Source organism: Lycorma delicatula, chromosome 3, assembly GCF_047948215.1.
Source record: "Lycorma delicatula isolate Av1 chromosome 3, ASM4794821v1, whole genome shotgun sequence".
Taxonomy (NCBI): Eukaryota; Metazoa; Arthropoda; class Insecta; order Hemiptera; family Fulgoridae; genus Lycorma; species Lycorma delicatula.
Genome location: NC_134457.1, coordinates 195,033,507 through 195,057,748, shown reverse-complemented (window position 1 = coordinate 195,057,748; position 24,242 = coordinate 195,033,507). Strand labels below are relative to the sequence as shown.

The following is a 24,242-nucleotide window of genomic DNA, read 5'->3' as shown; positions in this document are numbered from 1 at the left end:
TTTAAATTAAAATATTTTATTAAATTACATCCTTTGCTGTAGAACAGTTAACCCGCTTAATGTTACTCCTTACTGTTTTTTTCTTTTATATTCTTTGAATGTTTAATATTATATTAATATATTATATTATATACAAAGTTTTAATATTTAAATTAGATGCTCACCCTATTTTCGTTATAAATTATTTAAAAGAAGTAATAGCTCACAGCAAAAGCGCTCTATATAAACCAGAAAAAGACCATTGAAAATGAATAAAATTAAATATATTTAGTTAATCTATTGCTGGGATGCATTTAAATAAAACACTTATCAATTCTGAATATAAAATTAAGCATTTCTATGTCCATGAAAGAATTTAAACCATTAAAAATTTTAACAAAACATTTTTAAAAACTGTTTTAATTATATTTTAAATTCCTAAAAATGTAAATGAAAAATAAATTTTGGTCAAACTTATCATGCGACTTGAATAATGAATAAAAGTTAAATAATATATCCATATGTAAATCAATGAAACATTGAGCCTGTCATTATTTCTTTCACCAACTGAGTGATTAGTGTTTTGCAAGCTCTCCGACTAAGTGTTTGTAAGATCCATTAGTGATTGTGATGTGTTTACATGTTAGTAATGGTATAAGTGACAGTGCTGTTAAATAAGTACTAAAAATTAGATGATGGACAGACAACATTGATGTATATAAGTAGAGGTCAGAGAGTGACACTTAGTGTGATCGTTAGTGATATATATCGTTCCACGATTTCTGAACTTTAAAATGAAGTTTGGATTTCCATGAGTTCTGTGCAAAATGGGTATTAAAACAATTGACTGACATGTATAAAACTTTTAACAGTAACCGAATATTGAAATTTTTTTATCTTTACAGTAAGAAAAAGATAGATGTATCTCAATAAAGTTGTGACTGGTGCAAGCTCATGAATGTAGATAAAAAGCAGCAGTACCCTGTTGATATATACTTAGCGCTCATGAGACTTTCCAGATAAATTATGGCTATATTGTTTTGCAATTACAAGGTAATATCTGAAGGAGCTCATAGGATTTTGACCACAATATCGGTAGATTTATATATTGTGAAACTATATACTAAGATATTGTGAAACATTGAAGAAACCTCAGAGGTTAGTTAAAAGATAAAAACATCACAGATGTTTTCTGCATGATGATATAGTTCTGCCCCATTGAACAGTTCAAATGAAAGGTTTTCAGCTCTCCACAACCCCGACTCAACAAAAAGTGACTGAAGATCTGGTTATTTATTTTGTAATCAATGAGAAATTCTTGGATGGGGTTACTCTGGCTGTGTATTTCTTTAACAAGGTTTTTCAAAATAAAAGTGCTTGACTGTATGGATAAGTAATTATATATTTATGTACTTAAAAAATTATTTTCTTTCTTTCAGTCTAACCGATCCAAAGTAAGTCCAGCAAATCCAAGGAAATTTTTAATAACTCTTGCATGTTCAAAATAAGAAGAAAAAATATATCTTATTCTAAGTAATCTAGCAGTCTACAATTAATGTAATTCTTCTTGCATTGTAATGTTTAATTTATATACATATATTGTTAGTTTCTTGTATGAAGTAAAGGAAGTATTGTGATCACAAAAAAATTAGGTTTTTCAGATTTCAACAGAAATATCCATTTTGACTAGTTTCAGCATGACATCTGTATGTATATATGTATGTATCTTGCATAAATCAAACATAATTAGTCATAAGGTGTTTAAATTTTGGATTTAGGACTGTTGTAACATCTAGTTGTGCACCTCCTGTTCTGATTGCAGTTGACTGAACCAAAAGTGTCAGGAAAAAAATAGGATTTTTGAATTTTTCTTAACTAAAGTAATAAGCCCTCATTGAGAGATTTTCAATGATATATCATAAGTGACATGTGTTTTCACTGGTTCCTGAATTATAGCCAAATAAGGTTTTAATTAATAAAATATTTGGATCTTACAAGGGAAGGCACATCGGTTCAAATCAGACTTCATCTCCTTTTCTTTAACATTTTTTTTTTTTTTTAATTTAAATATATTGATTTATTAATAATTATTAACCTGTGATTGTAAAAAATGTTTATAATAAATAATAATTCAATAATAATAATAAAAAAAATATGAAAAAAAATCAGAAGTTATTAATGAGATAAAATTTTATATACTTTTAAAAATGTGTATATGTAATTTAATAGGCATTATTACATATATCTGTAGTAATAGATTTGGTGAAACATCTCATTCTTTAATATTAATTGAAAATTATAATTTAGAATCATATTATTTTGGATCTTCTAGTTTAATTTTATTTAATTATTATGGAATTTCTGTTTACTTTTATCTACATTAAAGTTAATTACAGAGTGACTGAAAAATAGACCCTCACAAGAACAACATACACACTGAAGCATACATGCCTGATCTTTAATAAATTGCAAAAAATTCTTATCTTTTAGTTCATTACTCGTCTGATATTGTTGGATAATATTCTCCCTAAGTTGGAGTTGATCGTCATTTTATTTATTTGTTTTTTGTTGCCAATCATTTTATCGCTCTTTGGTTTGATATAATTCTTCTGATCTTAAGTTGTGTACATGTTCTCTAGTTATCAAATTTTCTCTCTTTATATTCGTCAACCTCTGTTTTAACATTTGAAAGTTTTAACATTTTCTTCCTCTTTATATTTATCATCTTCTCTTAATTTTCTTATTCTTCCCTTGTTTTTAACATTTTCTTCTTCATATTCATCTTGTCGTTTTTTTGAGTTATATTTCTTCATGGTATCTTTCTTTTTCCTGTGTGATTGTTTCTTTTCCATTTTTGATTATTCACCAAATAATCCAATAATAATAAACTGAATATTTTACACTGCAAGGCCAAAATTAACATTTGTAACCAATATACAGGAGTTCACTAAATGGAGTGGTTTAATTATTATTAACTTTTATTTATACGACACACCAGAAATCTAAAATTTTTGTTAATTAGCAACTAATAGTGATCTAGTAATAAAAATAATAAAGGGAATTTTATTCTATCCTAATATTTCATGTAAGATTGTTAAATTAATAATTGAATAAATATTTGATGTTAATGAAAATTAATATTTCAGCAATTGTGTAACTGTCCACTTTATTAAAGAATTGGTGGATCGTATCTCACTTTCAAATGAAATAAGTTTAAATGAAGTGTAGCAAAAAATGTGTATATGTAATAATAGGAGTACAAGGAAGTCATGTGGATCCACATGAGATTTTTTTATGTAGAGATGAATTTGTTTTTTTTAATATAATTAATTTTTGAGTATGTTATTTATAATCTAGATAACAGTATGTGCTTGTCTTTTTATTTTATTTTCCATTGAGCAGTGCTTTTTTAAATTTATTACTGATTAGTATATTTGCACGGAATATTATTTCTAAAATGTTTTTATTTATGTTTAAGTTTTTAGCGATGATGTTTACACAAATGTTTTTCTGCAAACATTTATAACAATATTTTAATTGTCTTTGAATTCAATGATACACTTTTATTAAGAATCATTATACTAATTTCCAAAATGATGCAATATTTTTTTTTTTAATTTTCTTTTTAACTTAATGAAAATATTAATTCATTATTTTGAGCATGTATAAATAAATTGCAGTGATTGTAATGTGAAATTAATATTGCTTGCTTATAAAATTTGTAGTTGAATTATCTGTTCGCATTCTTTAATGTTTTTAATTGAATTTTTTTAATGTAACATGAAAGTCTGTGTTTAATATATTCATGTGATATATAAAAATGTTGTTTATTTCATCTAAAAACTGTATTTCCATTGTATCATTTCTTGTCTAAGATTATAGGTAGGATGAGCTCTGTGAACTAAAAAAAATTCTGTTTAATAAAAGGCATGAGTACAAATATTTTTATCCATCCTTAACAAAAAACATAGTCTTTCAAAAAGATTTTAATAAAATAAGAATGTAACATAGTAGGATTTCTATAAGTGTAAAGAAATTGTGGGTTTTCATATAAATGTCTATTATTAGTAATTATAACTGTCTACCCTAGTTTTTATTTGAAGAAAATAGTAATAAATCTTTTTCAACTGAATTTGGTTGGCAGTAGATATTTTAGGATTGTATTTTACTGGTGTACTTCAATATTATTTTTGGTTAGTATTAAATTTGACTGATGATGTTTACATTATTACATAATAATACTTTTGATTTTGGCTGGAAAGTAACTTTTTCATTTGCACCTACTTCACTAATTCTGACTAAATCATTACTTAAATTGAAGTTATGTGTGCTTCACTTATGCAGGCTACCTTTATTCACTAATGTTGTACTTCTGCTATATGAATAAATATATGACCTACAAGAAAATCTCTTGAACCTTCAAGCAAGAATGTTTTATGTAAAAGCTTACTATCTTAAAGAAAATACTTTTTAATAACTCAGTTTGCGATTGTATCTTTTCAAGATGGAAACAGTTTTAAGTATGAGGGCTATTTATAAATTAATCTCCATTCAAGTAACATAAATAAATAAAATAAATTGAAAAACTTACTGTACCCTAAAATTACATATGTTCTTTATTACTACTTGACATAGTCCATCCTTAACAAAAAACATAGTCTTTCAATAAGATTTTAATAAAATAAGAATTTAACATAGTAGTACCATCAAAGTACCCATCCATTTGTTGACTCCATCCAAGAGTTCATCACATTAAAGTGTTTAATGGCTTTAATTTTGTGAATAGATGGAATATATATTTTTTAAATATATACTTTAACCATAATACCAGACTTTATGACTTAGGCCAGAAAATCTTGTTGCAGTTAGTGGAGATTAGAGTGAATGCTTCTATCAGCAACATAATTTACACTTTATTTTCTATTTCACTCCATGTGACTGCTGAATGCTGCATTATGAAAATGTAGATGACTCATTCAAGAGGAAAAACAATAGATACAACCTTAAACAGAAAAGAAAATTGTCCTATAAAATGTCCAACTAAGGTATAGATTTATTTATTAAAACAAAAAGAAGTTGTGGTAATGCTTATGATTAAGTACTGTATGTACTGTACATTGTTAAGTTAAAGATTAAATTTTCATATTTTTTTATAAAGTCTGAATAAACTTATAAAAGGAGCAATAAAAGTAATTCCATGTTTTAACATGTTAACTTCTAACATTTTTGGGTGCTATTCCAGTCCCTGGGAGTTTGAATTCCTCGTCTGCCTAGTGCAATGCAGAAATGGTCAAAATTTGTCCCAGTGTAATTCATATATTTTACCATATTTTGAATTTTCATCATTTTATCAAATTATATGAATTTGTTTTTCATTTATACAATATACATTTTCCAGTATTAAGTCATGAGCCATACTTTGGTTATGAATTATTAATAAATTGCGGTTCCTCCAGGTCTGGATCATTTTATGCTATCGCTCTTGCTTATTTATGTGTTTGTTAGAGACATAAACAAATAAGTTTTCTAAGAAATGCTTGGCACTTTATTTTTATCCCAGGTCATTATGTGTTTTTGATTACTGGTTATTTGACAGATTAATCCCACTAATTGCCCAATAAAATCCACAAGTACTGCATAAAGTTGTATAAACTTTGTACAAGTGGATACAATTGTGAAATAATTATATATGTTGGCAAAGGGACAACTAATCCAACAGAAAATCAACAATATTGAAATTAATAAATGCTGTAGAATATGCGGAGGGAGAACACTATATGCAGACAGTTTTTATTCTGGTATACATCTTGCAAAAAAATTATATTAGAAGAGAACCATATACAGTGAAACTTTACAGAGGTTTAAAAAAAAACAAAAAAAAAACAAAAAAAACATTATGTGAAACATGGTGAAATCATTGGCTAAGAAAAAATAAAATTAAGGTAATAAAATGAAATATAAAAGAGCAATTATGACGTTAACTATTATAAAGAGCAGAATAATAGTTAACGATTGATGCCATGATATAATTTAGTTGAAACTGGGCAGATAAGTAAAAAAAAGGCAAAGCAGTGAAAAAACCATGTTTTCATTAAAATACAGCAAAAAAGGCGTAAATGTTAGTGACAAATGTGAAATAGTGCAGGAAAGTAGCAATTACTTTTTCGATTGGCAGTAATTAATCCATTTATAAGTAACAAAAAAAATTACTGTAATACAATTCAAGAAAAAGTAATACGAGCAAAGAGTTTAGCTCATATGGACAATAATACAGCAGAGAAAGAACCAGCAAGAGACGTTGTCACACATTCTTCAAGCCAGGTCTGGGGCGAAAGAAACAAAAAACTTGCAGAGGTTGCTTTCAAAATCTAAAGGAAAGAATGGCTAGCAAAGAAGCATATAGAAAATCGTGTAAAGCTATTTCTTAAAAAACCAAGACTGTGACAGAAAAACTCAAACTTTTTATTGCTCATTGCTTATTATATTTTTATTTTTTGTTTATGATTATTTTGTTGTGCATTTTATAGTAAAAATTTCCAGCAGTTGATCTTAATCTGATTTCTGGAGTAAAATAATAATCCCTCATATCTTTCTTTAATAAAAAAATCCTTGAAAATCTCAAGTATTTTTTCATTTTTTAATCATGTTATTTTTAATTTAGAATAATTACAATATTGTTAATTTTATGATAACTTTACTGTGAAATGAAACTAGTTTTCATTCTTACTTATTGAATTTTTATTTCGTTTCTGCATTAACAAATGTTATTTCATTCTAATTTTTGTAATTGGTAGTTGTAGTGTTTTGTTAAAATAAAACCAGATAGAATAAAAATAATTGTAAAACTAATATACACTAACAGTGATAAAAATTGTATTTATCACAACACGTTATGAATTTCACTACTCTTCAGCAGTTCAGTACCGATTCTCCGTGTGATGAAAAATTGACCCCTTTTAATGCGACTCTGATTCCAGAGATAGCAACTACATAAATGTAACATTTTTCCAAGCATATGTAACATATACAATTAGTTGGATACACTTGTTAGTTTGTTATGATCCAACAGATTGCTCCACTAATAATGATTACATTGTGGGCGCCAGTGAGAAGAACCACACTGATATGGTAGTGCTGTTAAAATCATCGGATAGAGGAAATACCGACCTGTGAAATCAGGAAATCTTAATGCTATAGTTAACATTATGTTGCCTCCAGTTCCCAGGGATCAGAATAGCAACTCATGTGTTTAATGTCCTCTTTAAATTTTTTTTAAAGATCAATAATTCTAATAAAAAATTAACATATTTAAAAATAATTACAACAATAAAAATTATGAGCAGGAGATTTTTTTAAAGTTCTGAAGTGTGCTATAGATTTTTAAGTAACTATTTTTGGAAAAATATATCTTGGTATTAATTAAATTTGTGTATTATTTTATATTTTTTCATTATTGATGATGTAAACACTTCCAAATAAAAATCGAGAAACAGATTGTGAAAACCTATGGGATAGAAAAAACTAATCATATTTGAATTAAGCAATATAAAGGATTATAAATTTAGAGTAAATTAAAAAACATTTGTGTCTTAAATTTAGCTGGCTATTTTTTTCTTAGATTTATGTGTCATATTGTGAAATGAATAATAAATGAACTTCAAATAAGCCATTGAGCTGATTGCTGTGCACATGCATATTTTTTCTTTAACAAATATTTCAGAGGAAATTATCTGGACATCCAAATATTATACAGTATTTATCAGCAGCATCTGTTGACAAAAATCAATCTGGTCATGGAATGGCAGAGTATCTTTTATTGACTGAACTTTGTACAGGTGAGTAAGATTTTGTTTTCTTATTAATGTTGAATTTTATTAATTTTTTGGCAATTGACATTTTTGTAAACATTATTATTAAAGTATTAAGAATTTATTTTCCCTAAGAACTTTGCAGAACTTCATTTTAGGTAATTTAGTAAAGATTTTTTAAAGCGTGTTATATAATTTTAAGCTGGATATATCTATTATCTTAAATGTTTTTTATAACTTGTCCAATTAGTTTAAAAAGTTCATTACATTGTTTCTGCATTAATATTAATAATATTAATGTAAACCAGTTTACAATGTTATAATACATTAATGTTATGTATACATTGTTTTATTTGTGTAATGTATATACAGTTTTATGTGTGAACTTATTTGATGTAAAAAGAAAACATTGTTTTTTTATAACTGATTAATATTTCATTGATGATTTTTTCAAGTTTATTTTGAATTTTATATTGTTATCTTGATTGAATTTCAGTACTGTAATGTTAAACTACATTTCCTCCCCTAAGATTAATCACAGTGTAGGATTACAGAACCACTGACAGCTGTTGTTTGGTCAAAATTTGTTAATTGTGTGGTCTTCCTCTAAGCTAAATAATTCTATTGTTTGTTAGGGTTTTTTGTGTAGCTATTTTATGCTAAAACAGAAAACAAACATAAATACTGTAATTGTTCTCTTTTTAAAGTTGTAGATCCTTTTTTAAAATACCATGTGGCAAATTTGTTATGTAAACAATAAAAGCATTTTTTTTTTGTAATTTTTATTTTTTAATCTCACTTATATTTTACATAAGCTGTTGTTTATATATGATAATAAATTCACATACATTTACAACAGATTTATAAAAGACTAAAAAATTTTCTTAGTTGTTCATTCTTTTCTTTATAACTATCAATTATCCTTTTTTTCAGTTTAACTAATTGGATCTGTCTTTTTCAGAATTCATAATAATTTGATTATATTGTTTATAAAAAATAATTTAAATAATATGTTACTTTATAAAATTAGTCAAAGGAATAAATAAAGATGTTAAAAATAACTGCAACATAAAATTAAATAATAATTTAATAATGAGATAATAATTTAGCCTGTAAATGCATGTTCTTAGTAAATTGATTTGTTGATATACATGGACATGGAAATTCCTGGACCTATAAATAAAAAGAGAATTGGAGAGGTTCTCGTTTTGATTTGTGTGGTTTTTTGTTCAAGCATTTGTTTAATCAAATACACTGATTTCAATCAGTATGTTTAGAGAATACCTCTGTTGATCTTATTTGTAAGTTTCCTACAAATACTTAAGTATTCCTCTAACTTCTGTGAAGATTTTTTTAAACAAAATTTATGTATATATATTATTAACTTAGTAAATCAATTCTTTTTTTTTTGTATCTATCCATTGCATGTGTGGCTGGGGCTACATGGAATATTTTATTTTTGACTACATATTTTTATATTATGTTTACAGTTTTATGTTTTGAGTTTGATGTGTAATTTAAAAAAAAAAAAAAAAATTTTAACTAATAAGGGAAACTTGAAAGCACTATTAAATGAAAAAAACAATAAGCATAAAGTAAGAGGCATTGTTGAACTCTGTCCTGTTTGTAGAAAATTGTGTTGTATTTTTGTCTTGGATATATATATATATATATATATATATATATATATATATATATATAAATGCATATACACAAAAAGTCTGTAAATAAAGTAGCGAGACAAGTTTTTTTTTTTTTGGCAGCCAAAGTAGAAACACTCTAAAGTTACTAGTAAACATATATGGTTATATGAACAGCTGAATTATAGTAGGTATTAATATTTTTAGTCTGTTGTTGCCTCGAGAGATGTAAACAAACCTTTCGTGAAACGAGTTTTTGTTGTGCGTTACAAAAACAAGTGATACTAATTATCAGCAACATTGTGCAATCAAGTTTTTTTTTGTTAAACTCTGTGAGATTGCAACTGAAACTTCTTCAAAATTAAAAGGCATATGGAGATGACGTTCTGTCACGAGCCCAAGTTTTTAAGTGGTTTAAAGCATTTTCAGATGGACGCGATTCAGTTACGTCCCAAAAAAGCAAAACAGCAAATCAGAAATCAAAACCATGCTAATTTGTTTCTTTGATAATAATGGCATTGCCCATAAGGAGTTTTTGCTTACAGGACAGACTGTAAATCAATATGTTTATCGAGAAATTCTTGAATGATTGCAGAAAAGAGTTGCCCGTGTGAGACCAGCTATCAAAGACAACTGGATGCATGACAATGCATCTTGTCACACTGCACTCTCAATTAATGAGTTTTTGGCAAAGAAAAACATTCCTGAAGTTCCTCAACCACCTTATTGTTAAGTCCCTGCGACTTTTTCCTATTCCCGACTTGAAAAAAACACCTCAAAGGACACCATTTTGGAACAGTAGAAAACATAAAATTAATGTAACCAACCATCTGAAGGGTATTCCGGTTTTGGAGTTCCAAAATCATTTGAAGCGTTGCGTGGCTTCCCAAGGGAACTATTTCGAAGGTGACAAGAGTCCATGTATAATTGGATTGTAAATATAAAGTTTTTCTGAACCAATCTCATTACTTTATTTACAGACCTCATATATAATATAGTTTAAATAAGATTAAGAAAATTAAAAAATAATTTAGGGTAAAAAGATATGTGACATTTGCATATTAGCGTATGTATGGAATATGAGATGGTGAATTTTTTGAATTAGTGATTGTGTTTTTTTTTTATTAAATGATTGGTTTTTTAAAAAAATCTCTAGAATTTTTAAAACTAAATCTTTATCTAGAGATTCTAAATCTTTAGAATTAGTTGTATTGTTATATTCAGTTCCTTTTTTTAATAACTTAAGTGAAAGTAATCATGTCTAAAGTAATATAAACTTTTTGAGACAAAAGTATTTCCTCACCAACTTTAAAAATTAGTTTTTTTTTCTATCCAGTTTATTACAATCATAAATGGAGTGCAGTATGTGTATATATATAGTGCTCAGCTGTAGTTAATGGACAGAGTTAATGGCGTCACCGTAATCGTATCAAACTTAATTCACACTGGAAATTTTCTCCTTTACTGTCCTCTCTGGACAACAGTCAGCTCTTGCTGACTGACGTCTTGCACTCTCGTCTTGCAGACACATAGCAGACTCTCCTCGCTGGATGACATCAGGAGGTCTCTCTGGACTTTGCACAGCTCACATTCCCGAACTGATGTAATGTCTCGTCAACTCACATCTCGCGGAACTCCTTGCTGAAGACATCGTAACATCTTACAGAACTGATTTCTAATTAGTTTTCCAGGAGTATTTATACTCCTGTTTTCTTACCTGCCGGATCAGACCCAACTCGAAGCATGAAAATGATCAACCGAGATTTTTGTTTCCATGAATTCCATAACCAGATCTGGTAACTTTTCTCATGGTACAAACAGATGTTTATTGTGTATCAGCAGGCAGTATAACAAATGATGATTGTTAAACGGACCTGTTACGTTACTAAAAGGGTTCCCTTTTTGTCCCTTTCTGGATTACTTCCATTGTTATATTTTCTACTACTTTCATAATAATTGGTAGGAATCTGTTATTCAGGCTCACTGTACAATATCATCAAAAGATAATTGAATAAGAAATCTTGTGTATCTCAGTTACTTTAAATTTCAGTTCAGCTGTATTTTCTAAAAATAAGGTGTCATTTATCTTTTGCATACATATTAGTTACAGTGATATTTAATGTTATGATTTAATTTTTAGGTGGAAGTCTTGTTGATGTATTAAATTCACGTTCATCTCCGTTGCCTCCAGATATTGTATGTAGAGTATTTTGGCAAACGTGTCAAGCTGTTCAACATATGCATTCTCAAAACCCACCAATAATACATAGAGATTTAAAGGTAATTTATTGTGTTGTATTTTTTCATACAGTAAGCTCTTATAATTTATAATTTTTGTTTTATTTGATCAACCTCAGTACAGAATAATTAACCTTATTCCATTATGCATCTAAAAACCCTTTCGCAAATTTCTCGCATCAGTTTCATTAAATTACTTTTACAAATTATTCAGATCAAATTACATATTAAAATTAAAAATTATTTTTATATTATATTTAAAATTTAAAAATTCCATATATAGAAATATGACATCAATTACTAAAGTTAAATTAAAAAATAAAAATAAATAGGTAGTTTAAATAAAATAAGATAAAAATGCTTATGGTCTAGCAAGCCAATGTTACATAACTGTACAGAGTTGAAATATCATAAACTAACAATGTCTGAAGAAGTGCTGCCATCTGCAGCAGCTTTTATAATTATGTCATCCTCATACTTTAAAGGAGGTTGATCAAATTAAATTTACTTTTATATATATATATATATAGAATCTTTCTAAAATGTCTAAACCCCAAATATCTGTATTAATATTGTATTTTATAATTTCCAGTATTTCTAGATTTGTCAGATATTGAATGTGTATTATTATTAAGATGATCAGAAATATTAGAGAAACCCATTTTTCCATTTTTATAATATCTAAAATGTTCATAGAATCTAGTTTTAAAAGATCTAGTGGTTTTTTCTACATAAATATAGTCACATTCATTTCCATTTTATTTTATAAATTCCACTCAAATTGTATAAACCATATGAATCAGTATGTTTATATTTTTTTTAATGTTTTATTAAATAGTTATTTGTCTGATATGCAGGCTTAAATATATTTTTTTATAAACCTTTGTTATATTTTCAAAAATGTTATAAGTATATACATATTTTAAATATACATTGTCAATCTTTTGTGTGTTACTTATTGGTATTAGATATGTATTATTAATTTTTAACATTGTTTTTTATATATATGTTCTACCAAAGATTCATTATAGCCATTATATTTAGCAATTTGTTTTATAATTTCTATTTATTTATTTAATTTATTTCTATTTTCATTATACTTTAATTAATTGCTCCAATAACCATAGTTGTGCATGTATTAATTCTGTGTGACCATGGATGATTTGAATATCTATGTATAGTGTTTTCTATATTTTGTTATTGTGGGTTTCCTATATACTGAAGTTCTGAAATAATTATTTTTATTGTTGATTTTAATACTAACATTTAAGTAATTTTTTATTCTCCTATTTTTATCAATTTCAAAATAAATTACAAATTCATTATAGTAAGTAGTTCAAAATTATTAAATATTTATGAACAATGATAATGATAATGTTTGAACAAGTTAAACTCTATAATGATTGAAATTTACTTTTGAAATTGATAAAAAAAGGAAAATAAATTACTTACATGTTAATATTGAAATCAACAACAAAAAGTAACCCACATAACCACCCCCTCTGGGATGTCAGTAGCGACATCCCGTTCTCAAAAAATCTCCTCTGCCGGCACCCCATATACTGGAGGATATGGTTGAAGAACTTCCCGACCCAAAGGCGTCGGAGTTATCTATGTTGAAGAACACGAAAAAGAAAAATAGAATCATGTACAACTGAATTCTATATGGTTTCCTAAGTTTACTTATTATTATTATATTTTTTTTTAAATTTATTTATTTATTTTTTAATGAACATTATTCAGTGGAAAGTTAGGGAGGGGTGTACGGTCTCGCATTGAAGATATTGAGTACTGGCACAAGTGCATGATACGATTGTCATGTGTTTCCAGGAAACTCATCTTCTGCGACATGACCCAATTGCACTTAGGGGATACTTTTGTGAGAGATTCGACTGTGTAGTAGACGTTGGAGATAGTGGTGGAGTGGCTATTTTCATGAGGGATGAGGTATCAGCTATAAGGATTCGACTGACCACTCTCGTTCCTGCTGTTGCAGTGAAGATCTCTGTCCCCTTCAAGTTGCATATCTGCAACCTGTATCTCTCGCCGAACACTGAGTTCAGTACTCTGGATATCTCAAACCTCCTCACACAAATACCATCTCCATCGTTAATAGTAGGAGACTACAATGCCCACCATGTTTCTTGGAGTTCGACTTTCTGCTCCACTCGGGGAAATATAGTACACAATGTGAGACAGGACGTGGACCTTTGTTTGCTGAATGATGGATCTCATACATTCATGTCTTTATCATCTGGTACTGTGTCTAACATCGATCTCTCCATATGCTCGCCGGCTTTACTCCCTCATTTTGATTGGTCTGTTTGTGATGATTTTCATGGCAGCGACCATAAACCAATTGTTATTGGTTTCGGTGTGGACCACGAGATTCGGAGAAGGCCACGGAGGTGGATTGTTGAAAAGGCGAATTGGGATGGATATCGTAAGGCCTTCCAATCGCAGTATGATGTCGGTGCGAACGTCCTTGAGCAACTTTCCTCTCTTACGTCCATAATACTTGAAACTGCCAGCAGATATGTCCCACAAACGTCGGGTAATCCTAAATGTCCTTCCGTTCCATGGTGGAATGATGAATGCAAATGTGCTATTCGGAATCGATTGCGGGCACTACGTAAATTCAATAATAGATGTACAACTGAACATCTGGATTTGTACCGCAGGGCTAGGGCGGTATGCCGTCGAGTCTTCTTGACCGATAAGAGGAATTCATGGACAAAACGTGTGAACACCATCTCACGTACTACTCCCACATCTACTGTGTGGAAAAAAATCCATGCAATTTTCAGGTCGCCAGGGCAATCTATTCTCGGTCTCATGGCTTTCTTTCTTCGGAACAGTGTGGTTTCTGACAGGGGAGATCTTCCATTGACCATTTGGTGTCAATGGAGACAGCCATACAAAAGGCCTTTCTGAACCGCCAACACCTCATTGCTATCTTCTTCGATATAAAAAAGGCATATGACACGGCCTGGCGACGTGGCATTCTTAGCACCTTTAGGAGGTGGGGGATCACTGGCAATATGCTTGCTTTTATCCGGGGATTCTTGAATCACCAGATGATTCGCTTTCGGAAAGTGTGGTTTCGGAAAATGGGGTACTTTAAGGTAGTGTGTTAAGTGCCACCTTGTTTTCTGTGGCCATAAACAGCATTACCAATTGTGTACAGGCTCCTGTGTCTTGTTCTCTTTTTGTTGATGATTTTGTTATTTACATTGCGAGCCGCTCTACACCCACTGCGGAGCGACTGATATAGAACATTATATTTCGCCTTGAGGCTTGGTCAAGAACTATTGGTTTCATATTGTAGTCTTTTCTCGGCTACGGAACCCTTCTAATCCGCGAGTTTTTTTGAACAGAGAGCTTATTGCTGTCTACTTACGTCAGGTTTCTGGGTTTGCTTTTTGATAGCCGTCTTACCTGGATCAAACATATACAGGAATTGAGGACAAAATGTTCCAAACTTTTAGATATGATGCAAGTCCTTAGTAACACCAACCAGGGGGCCGATCGGTCATGTATGTTATGTTTTAACTACTCCCTTGTTCGTTCCCGTTTGGATTATGGTTGTGTCGCCTATTCTTCAGCTCGTCAAACCGTACTTAAAATGCTGGACGGTGTGCATCATGCTTTTCTTCGGCTTGCCACAGGTGCGTTTAGATCGAGCCCTATCGCAGGCTTACTTGTAGACAGTGGCTAGCCATCACTTTGGGATAGATGAGATCAGCTTTTGTTAACTTATTTTGCCCGTCTCAGCGGACAGTCGAATCACCCAGCTTTTGACCCAGTTCTTAAGAATCCTAATTTGAGGAAGTATGAGGACCGTCCACCTTGTACTGTGCCTGTGGGTGTCCGTGCACGACGTCTGCTGCAGCGTATGAATGTTGACACTCCCACATTCTTTCCATCATGTCCGTACTCTAATCCCCCGTGGAGAATAAACCGTTTGATCTTACAACTTACGATAAACAATCAACGCCACCTATTGTTTTCCGATAGATGTTTCAGTTTCTCCTCACCAAGTCAAACCCAGACGTGGTGATATACACTTTCTTTCTTTTTCCTGTTTAGCCTCCGGTAACTACCGTTTAGATAATACTTCAGAGGATGAATGAGGATGATATGTATGAGTGTGAATGAAGTGTAGTCTTGTACATTCTCAGTTCAACCATACCTGAGATGTGTGGTTAATTGAAGCCCAACCACCAAAGAACACCGGTATCCACGATCTAGTATTCAAGTCCGTGTAAAAATAGCTGGCTTTACTAGGACTTGAACGCTGGAACTCTCGACTTCCAAATCAGGTGATTTGGGAAGACGCGTTCACCACTAGACCAACCCGGTGGGTTGTGGTGATATACACTAATGGGTCGAAACATGACAGTAACGTTGGTTGTGCTTTTGTTATCAATGAACAGACTTATATGTTTGGCCTACTCGGTGTTACGAGTGTGTTCACCGCGGAACTACTCGCTGTGGATAGGCCTCTAAGTATCGTTGGCCCTAAATGTAGGAGCATTCTTATTTGCAGTGACTCGTACAGTGCCCTCCAGGTATTGGAAAACCTTTATTCCAAACATCCTGTCATCATTGACATTTATGATAAAATCGCTGAGTTAGATAAACGCAACAGGGAGGTAGGTTTTTGCTGGATCCCCAGCCATGTTGGAATTTTAGGTAACGAAAGAGCAGATTCTGTTGCTAAAGAGGCGTGTATTCAGTCTCCTTTCACCGCCCAAGTTACTACCTTTGATTTTTTCAATCATATTAAACAATCACTGTGAACAAGGTGGCAAAGTGACTGGAAGACTACCGTCGATAATAAACTCTTGACGGATTAAAGATTCAGTGTTGCCATGGGGCTCCTCTTGCAGAAACTCTTGTCGTGAAGAAGTGGTCCTCTGCCGGTTATGGTTGGGACATACGAGGGTCACACACGAATACCTAATGTCAGGAGTAGAGCCACTCCTGTGCACACGATGCAACTGCCGCATGACTGTGCACCACATTCTCGTGGACTGCATATGTTATGCGGCATTGCGTCGTCAGTTTAATATACCCAGAAACATCCGTGATATCTTGTGCAATAATAGCGGGATTTTAGAACGGCTGTTTCTCTTTTTGCATGGTACCGGGTTACTGCAAAGGATTTAATATACTCATGTTTTTCTGTAAGGAGAGTTTATTTAATAATTTTAACCTTTATTTTCAATTTGATTTTTTGGTTCTATGTATTTAATTTTACTATCCGGGGAGGGGATTTTTGCACAACCCATCGGAGTTAGGTAAGTTTTATATACTTTCTTTATTCTATTATTTTAACTTTTATATTTTATCAACATTGTCTGTGGTATTAGTTTTGAGTTTTATTTTACCTTCTTGGCTTTTTTTAGTAAATTTTTATTATATGATTAATATTACGTTTACACCTTGTATAGTTTATTATTTTGGAGTTATTTTACCCTTTTACTAAAAACTACTGGGCGATCATAACGCCCAGGCGTTTTTCGCCCACAAACAACAACAAAAAAAAAACAACAAAAATAATAATTTCTTATATCTTCAGTATATAGGAAACCCACAACCAACAAAACTACCATACATAGATATTCAAATTATCCATGGTAACAAAAGATTAATACATATACAAACATGGTTATTAGAGTAATTAATTACACAAAGTACAATTGTAAATCAAATATAAACGGGAATTTTTGTCCCTGAGCCTCTGTGGTTGGTAGGACCGAGCCCGCACTTGTAGTATGCTTGGGTGGAATCATTAGGAGTGGGAGAGCCAGCTATTCCACACTCCCAACCAATTTGTCAGTAACACTCACAATGTTGGAGCTACAGGTGCACCTCTCCACTGCACAACGTATGATTATAAAATTTCTTGCTTGGGAACGAGTTCAAGTGACGGAAATTTTCCGGAGATTGACTGCACGGTTCAGGGATCAAACATTGTCAAGGACTCATGTGTTTACCTAGCATTAAGAGTTCAAGGAAGGACGAGAACGAGTGAAAAATCAGGAACATGATCGCCATCCTTGAACCAACATTACAGATGAAACATTCTCATGGTTAGAGACATTCTTGAAGACTGTTGACGGGTAAGAGTATCCAAAATTGCAGAACAGGTCGGAATAAGTTATGGGAACTGTCAAGTGATCATTACTAATGACCTTCAGTTCCGTAAAGTGTGTGCTAGATGGGTCTCTCATCTTTTGACCGCAGAGCAGAAGTTGAGATGTTTGGAGGTCTGTCGAGGCTTACAGCAAGATTTGTGAACGAAGCTGATGCATTTTTGAACCGGATCGTCACCTGCAATGAAACGTTGGTCCATCACTACATTCCCCAGTCAAAACAAGCCAGTATGAAGTGGCAGAGGAAAGGAGAGCCCTAATGAAACCCAAGACTCGACATTCAGCTAGCAAGGTTTCCTTCAACCGTTTTTTCAACCAGTGAGGCATTTTGCTCATTGATTTTTTGCATGAGTAATGCACGTTCAATTCTGCTTATTACTGTGATCTGTTGAACGAGGTGAGGGCTGCATATTGCTGCAAAAGACAAGACCAACCGATTCAAAAGGCCATCCTTCTCTACGACAACGTCAGGTCCCATACTGCAGCTCTAACGATCTCAAAACTAGAAGAAATGCACTGGACTCAACTTGATCATCCTTCCTACAGCTCAGACCTATCACTCTGCTATTTTCATTTGTTTGGGTCACTTATAGGAGCTCTAGGAGGGCAACAATTTGAAGATGATGACGTGGAGGAATTCGTGTGCAATTGGCTCGTGATGCAACCAGCTTCATTCTGTGATGTGGCGATAAAAAACTTTCCTTCTCGCTAGGAAAAATGTATTTCTAAAGTGGGAAACTATGTAAAAAAATAAATTATGTTTGCCTTTTATTTTTCTACTAGCTGACCTGGCAATGCTTCACTATTGCTAGATTTGAGTGTGTGTGTATATATATATTGAGTTATTGCAGACAATTAACCCAGTAGTACGCTTGCGCACCGTAATGCAAGTTGATAATTTATTATTATTATTTATTCATAAATTACAAAGATATTAAAAGAGAAATGGCTGCTGTTTCAAATTTTTGAAGGTATGTTTTCAAAATTTTATATTTTTTAAAACAAGACAGTCACATTTGCCAAATTTAATTAAAGTAAGTTTGCCCATTCCTGAGAAATAATTTTTTTTTTGAAAATTACAAAATGGCTTCCAGAAGGAATACAAAGCAAAATAGGACTTATGTCGATATGAACGATTTTGCTCATTTTGGTGTCCTGAATCAGTACCTGAAGTTCAGTGAATATGTCCCAGAACACGCCATATCTGAACTGGCTCTACATAAATAAATTTTTCAGAAATAGTTCAAATAATTTCTGTGTGTGGAGCAGTAATGACATTAAATTTTCTACAGAACTAAATTAGGTAGGGCTAATTTTTGATTTCTTGTATAATGGCTAGAGAAAATTGAACTTGTTATATATTAACCATAACCATAATGATTCCATAACTGAAAATACTTCAAAGTTACGGTATCATTAACATATTTTCATATTAAAAATAGACAACATTATTGCTTAAGTGTGGATGATATAAATTAACCAAATTTAACCTATACTTGATTTGCTCGCTAACCTCAACTAATTAACAGTAATGTTTTGATTATTTAAGTAATAAATTATTAACCCATCGGGTCTAGTGGTGAACATGTCTTCCCAAATCAGCTGATTTGGAAGTCGAGAGTTCCAGCTTGAAAATAACTGACTTTACTAGTAAAGTCAGTTATTTTTACATGGATTTGAATACTAGATCGTGGATACCGGTGTTCTTTGATGGTTGGGTTTCAATTAACCACACCTCTCAGGAATGGTCAAACTGAGACTGTACAAGGCTACGCTTCATTTACACTCATACATATCGTCTTCATTCATCCTCTGAAGTATTATCTGAACTGTAATTACCGGAGGCTAAACAGGAAAAAAGTAATAAATAGTTGCAATAATTACTGAATTTATTATTTAAATACTCAAAACATTCTTGTGTTAGTAAGTTAAGGTTTTGGAGTGTACGTTAAGTTTGGGTAAATTATATTTATAAAATAAACAAATATAAATGGTTATATAAATTGTAATATTATGGTTATATCAGGTGATATTAACAATAACCCAAAAGTTTGCAATTTATTGGTCGATGGGCTAATATGTAAGTACCGTTTTTTATTATTCTTTTTTCCTTTACAGGATGCCCTGGGAGGTGTTGGCCAAACTTTTAAGGAACTGATTCAAGACATCAAAATAAACAAAAATCCATCTAGATAAATGGCCTACCTCACTTTATTTTCTCTCCATGTAGATAAATGCCCTACCTCACTTTTATTTTCCCTATGCTCACAATTTTGTTTTTTCAATAAAAATTTATTTTAAGTACAGATCGAGATATTGTAATAAAACTTTGTACATACGTATCAACAACATAAAGATAATTTATACTGACTTTTTAATATCATTTTTTTTATTTTATGTTAGTTTGTCAGTTTTAATTATGTGCTAGAAATATAATTACATTTTATTTGCAGATTGAAAACTTACTTCTTGGTTCTGATGGTAAATTGAAACTGTGTGATTTTGGTAGTGCAACGACACAAGTACATCAACCAAATAACAGTTGGACGGCTCAACAGAGAGCTCTGTTAGAAGATGAGGTTAGTTAAAAAAAGAAAAAACCCACCAAGAATATAATTATGATATTCTTAGAATAACAATAAATATTGCAGATAAAGAAATGTCAGTGTTCCAACTTGCAGCAGAATCATAATGAACCACATTTCTAACTTGCCCTGCTCAAATGTTTTTGGCCTTAAATTGAGCATAACTCACTCAATCTTGAATGTCTCTTTTTAACGACCCAACCAATCTTCATCAAATTTTCTCATGCATAACTTCAGATACATTGCTACAGCATTTTTAAATTTAAGTTAAATTGAACCAGTATTTTTGGAGATTTTCAATTTACAAAATTTTATATATAGGCGTATAAATAAATATATAAGGAAACCCCAATTTAAATGAATGGTATTTTAGTATTCCTCATATCTCAAAACTTGAAGAAAATTAATTTTCATCCCTCGTGTGACTGAAAGTAATACCATACTTTTCTTCTAAAAGTTGGTAAAAACCACCAAAAATGGAATTATAATATTCTTATTTTAGCATTTATTTTTTAAATATCTTTTTTTATGCTTATTAAAATTACTCTTTTCAATAAAATTGTATTTGTTAATTCATTGATTAACTCTTTTCTACTTAAGTGCCTAGGTTCTGAAAATCCATTTGTTTTGTCAGAAACAACTAAATTAACATAACGGCCTTACTTTTAAATACAGTACTTTAGTACTAGAAAAATCATTTATACAGAACTAAATTGTCCACGATTAATCTTGGCCTAGTAATTATAATTTCAAATATAAGAACTGGCTTAGCTTATGTGTATTCTTCTAAGTGTAAATAATATTAATTGCTAGTACCTGATGTAAAATACAATAGAAGCCATCACTCATCATCGTCATCATCATCATTATTTATATATTATCAATTTTGCTACTTCATAAACCAAAGGCCATTGCCTACAAACAAACTTATCAATCAGAATGAAAATAATTAATAACTATGTATAACTCATAATGAAAATAAGTAATAAGCATTAACAAACTAAGTAGAATGAAATTATTGCAAATACTTTACAGTTTTTGTACAACACACATTGTAACTGCTTTTTGATGATGTTTAGAGTAATATAGTTGCTCAGCTTTCTATGTTTTTGTTTAGAGATTCTCTTTCTTTTGCACTTGCATGTGTGGAAGGTACATTGAAATAAAATACTGGTGTAGTAAATGAAGGCATAGCTGTACATTATTTATTTTGTATGAAATTCTGATTTAATTACATTGACTGAATAACTTAATTTAATTTTATTCTGTGGAATAAAATTCTTCATTCTCCAATTCTTCATTTGCCTGGGATATAAGTTATTCCATTAATTAGAAAAAGTAGACTTAATTTGTGAATTAATAAATGACTTTCACTAAAATATACTAATTTACATTTATACTTATTTTAGTGGTTAATTGATGATAAGCTATTAGAACAACTTTTCAGTGATATTTCAGGACCCAAGATACAGTTGCTTTAATGTCTTGTTTACACCTATTTGCCTTAGTAATAATTAATTACTTATGTACAATCTTAGTAAATTTTTTAACATAATCTGTGTGTGTTTCATCATTTTAGAAGCTTTATGTTGTTGCCCTTTAGCAATTTAAAAAAATCCTCCTTTCCAATTAAGTGGTTATGTTAATAAACATTTACTTTATTTTGTTTTTAGATGACGCATTGTACAACACCAATGTATAGGCCTCCAGAGATGGTTGACACCTGGAATAATTATATAATAGGTCGACCTAGTGATGTTTGGGCATTAGGATGTTTACTGTATTTACTGTGCTATAATAAACATCCATTTGAAGACAGTGCAAAATTAAGAATACTAAATGCTAATTATACTCTATCACCTAGTGATTCTAAGTATTCTGACTTCCATCCTTTAATAAGTAAGTTTTTGTATGATAAACAATCTTAAGATACTTTATGTAAATTTCTTATCAAAAGTAAATATTTTATTAGCAAATAAAATTTAAAAAAGTATGATCTGAGTTATTAATTTTATTTGTGGTAGATTGATAATAAGGTTTTACATCAAAGTATGTAAAATAATGTTTCATTAACTTTTCTTTGTTGCTATTTCATCTTTTAAAAAAATTTCAGTTTTGTTGAAAACAATTTAGTAAAGATAATTTTTTTTAAATTTATTATCTGCTGCTTTATTCATTCAAAGGTTTTCTACTGGGTAAAATTACTTATTCTCAGCCTTGAAAAAAAGTAGCCTGCTCATCTTCCTTTAATATATTCCTTTATATATAGTTTTCCATTACGGAAGCACTCTAGCTTCCTTTTTTCTTTCTCTTTCAATTTGAACTTCTTTTCCATTCCTTTTGTAATTTGTATTTGCATTGTCATAGACAATGCAATCAATTCATTTCACTTCTATTACTCAAACATCCATACGCTTTTATGTGTTGCTTATAAGCATTTTAGAAACGGGTTATCTTTTTGTTTATTCATTTTTAGAAATTCTTAGGTAAATAGTCACTTTGGTTACAACATTAATCAACATAATTAAATGATATGAATCAAAGCAAAAAATCAGTTGAAGTAGACATCAATTACAATTTGCCTTCATTGTGTTGGTATACTAGAGTTTACTTAACAGTTGTGGAAAGTTGGAAGTTTTTTATCATTGTTTTGTAATTAGATAAAATTGTTTCAGAGGTGTGTTAATGTTGAACATTTATAACAATCTTCATGAAATTTTGCATTGTATACTGTAATGAAATAGTTAGGTGAATCATGTGTTTCTCTTGTTCATTTAGTCATTTAGTGGCGTTGTAGTAATGTCAGTTGAATGTCAGATTGTGGCTGGTTCATATGTATAGTTACTGTTCAACATATGCAATTTCTTTATTTAGTTTGCTATTTTGTATTATTCATAATTTTTTAGTTTTCCAATATTTATTCATGTAATTATATACATAGGTTTATAGTTAACCAGTTCTTTAAAAAAACAGTTCATTAAAGTTTATTCGTTGAACACTTGTGGCTAAATCTACGAAGTTTTATTTAGAAATAAATTCATTAGTTATTAGCAAAATGGTTTTGTTAAGATTAATGAAGAATTAAAATATAGGATTGGCTGATTTAATATATAGTTAATTTTTCTATACTGAAATTTATTGTTTTACTGAACTGAAAATGATGCATTCAAGACTAATGTGTTTTACTGTGCTACTCTATATTCTTTTAATCCTTTCAGGTTTTTAATTGTAAAAAATTAATAAAAGAGATTTTTATTAAAATTATTTTTTCAAATAGTCTTTTTATATGCTTGTATTTTTCGCCCATCTTAATTTGTAAATTATACATGTGTGTTAGTATGTGATAATATCAGTTTATTGATTAAATATGTTATATGTATTTCTAACATATTTTTTGGTATTATATTTCAGGAGGTTGTTTACAAGTAAACCCTGAACAAAGGTTAGCTGTATCTGATCTTTTAGAAAGGCTAGCAGCTATTGCCGAAACACGAGGCATCAGTCTTCGTGAACCATTAATATTAGAGGGGAAAAGAATTGACTCAAAATCAGGTAGGTTTTACATTGTTTTGAGTGATTTTAATTACATAATTTACAAATTTCTTTATCATAAAAAAGTGGAATTAGGAAAATTATGATAGTACTAATTGGTAACATGATCTTTTACAATTTGGCAGTTCTAGGTATTATTTTTTATTACTTCACACAAATACTCTGAAGTATGGTTTTAAAAATATCAATTAGGCCGCCACTTAAAAATTCCCTTTGCTTTGGAAAATTTCCCTCTGAATCTTGGAGTTACTTTATTTTATTAAATTTTTTTTTGTACAT

General features: G+C 30.3%; 1 protein-coding gene across 4 annotated transcripts in view; it reads left to right on the top strand.

Moving 5' to 3' along the window:
* aux (cyclin-G-associated kinase) overlaps nucleotides 1–24,242 on the top strand; it is a 116,358-nt gene that overhangs the window by 18,847 nt on the left and 73,269 nt on the right. For all 4 annotated transcript variants that reach the window (XM_075361276.1, XM_075361277.1, XM_075361275.1 and 1 more), the window contains exons 4-8: nucleotides 7,700–7,814; nucleotides 11,568–11,707; nucleotides 20,280–20,405; nucleotides 22,085–22,310; nucleotides 23,823–23,963. In XM_075361276.1, the coding sequence (XP_075217391.1) occupies nucleotides 7,700–7,814; nucleotides 11,568–11,707; nucleotides 20,280–20,405; nucleotides 22,085–22,310; nucleotides 23,823–23,963 (748 nt within the window). The remainder of the gene's footprint in view (nucleotides 1–7,699; nucleotides 7,815–11,567; nucleotides 11,708–20,279; nucleotides 20,406–22,084; nucleotides 22,311–23,822; nucleotides 23,964–24,242) is intronic.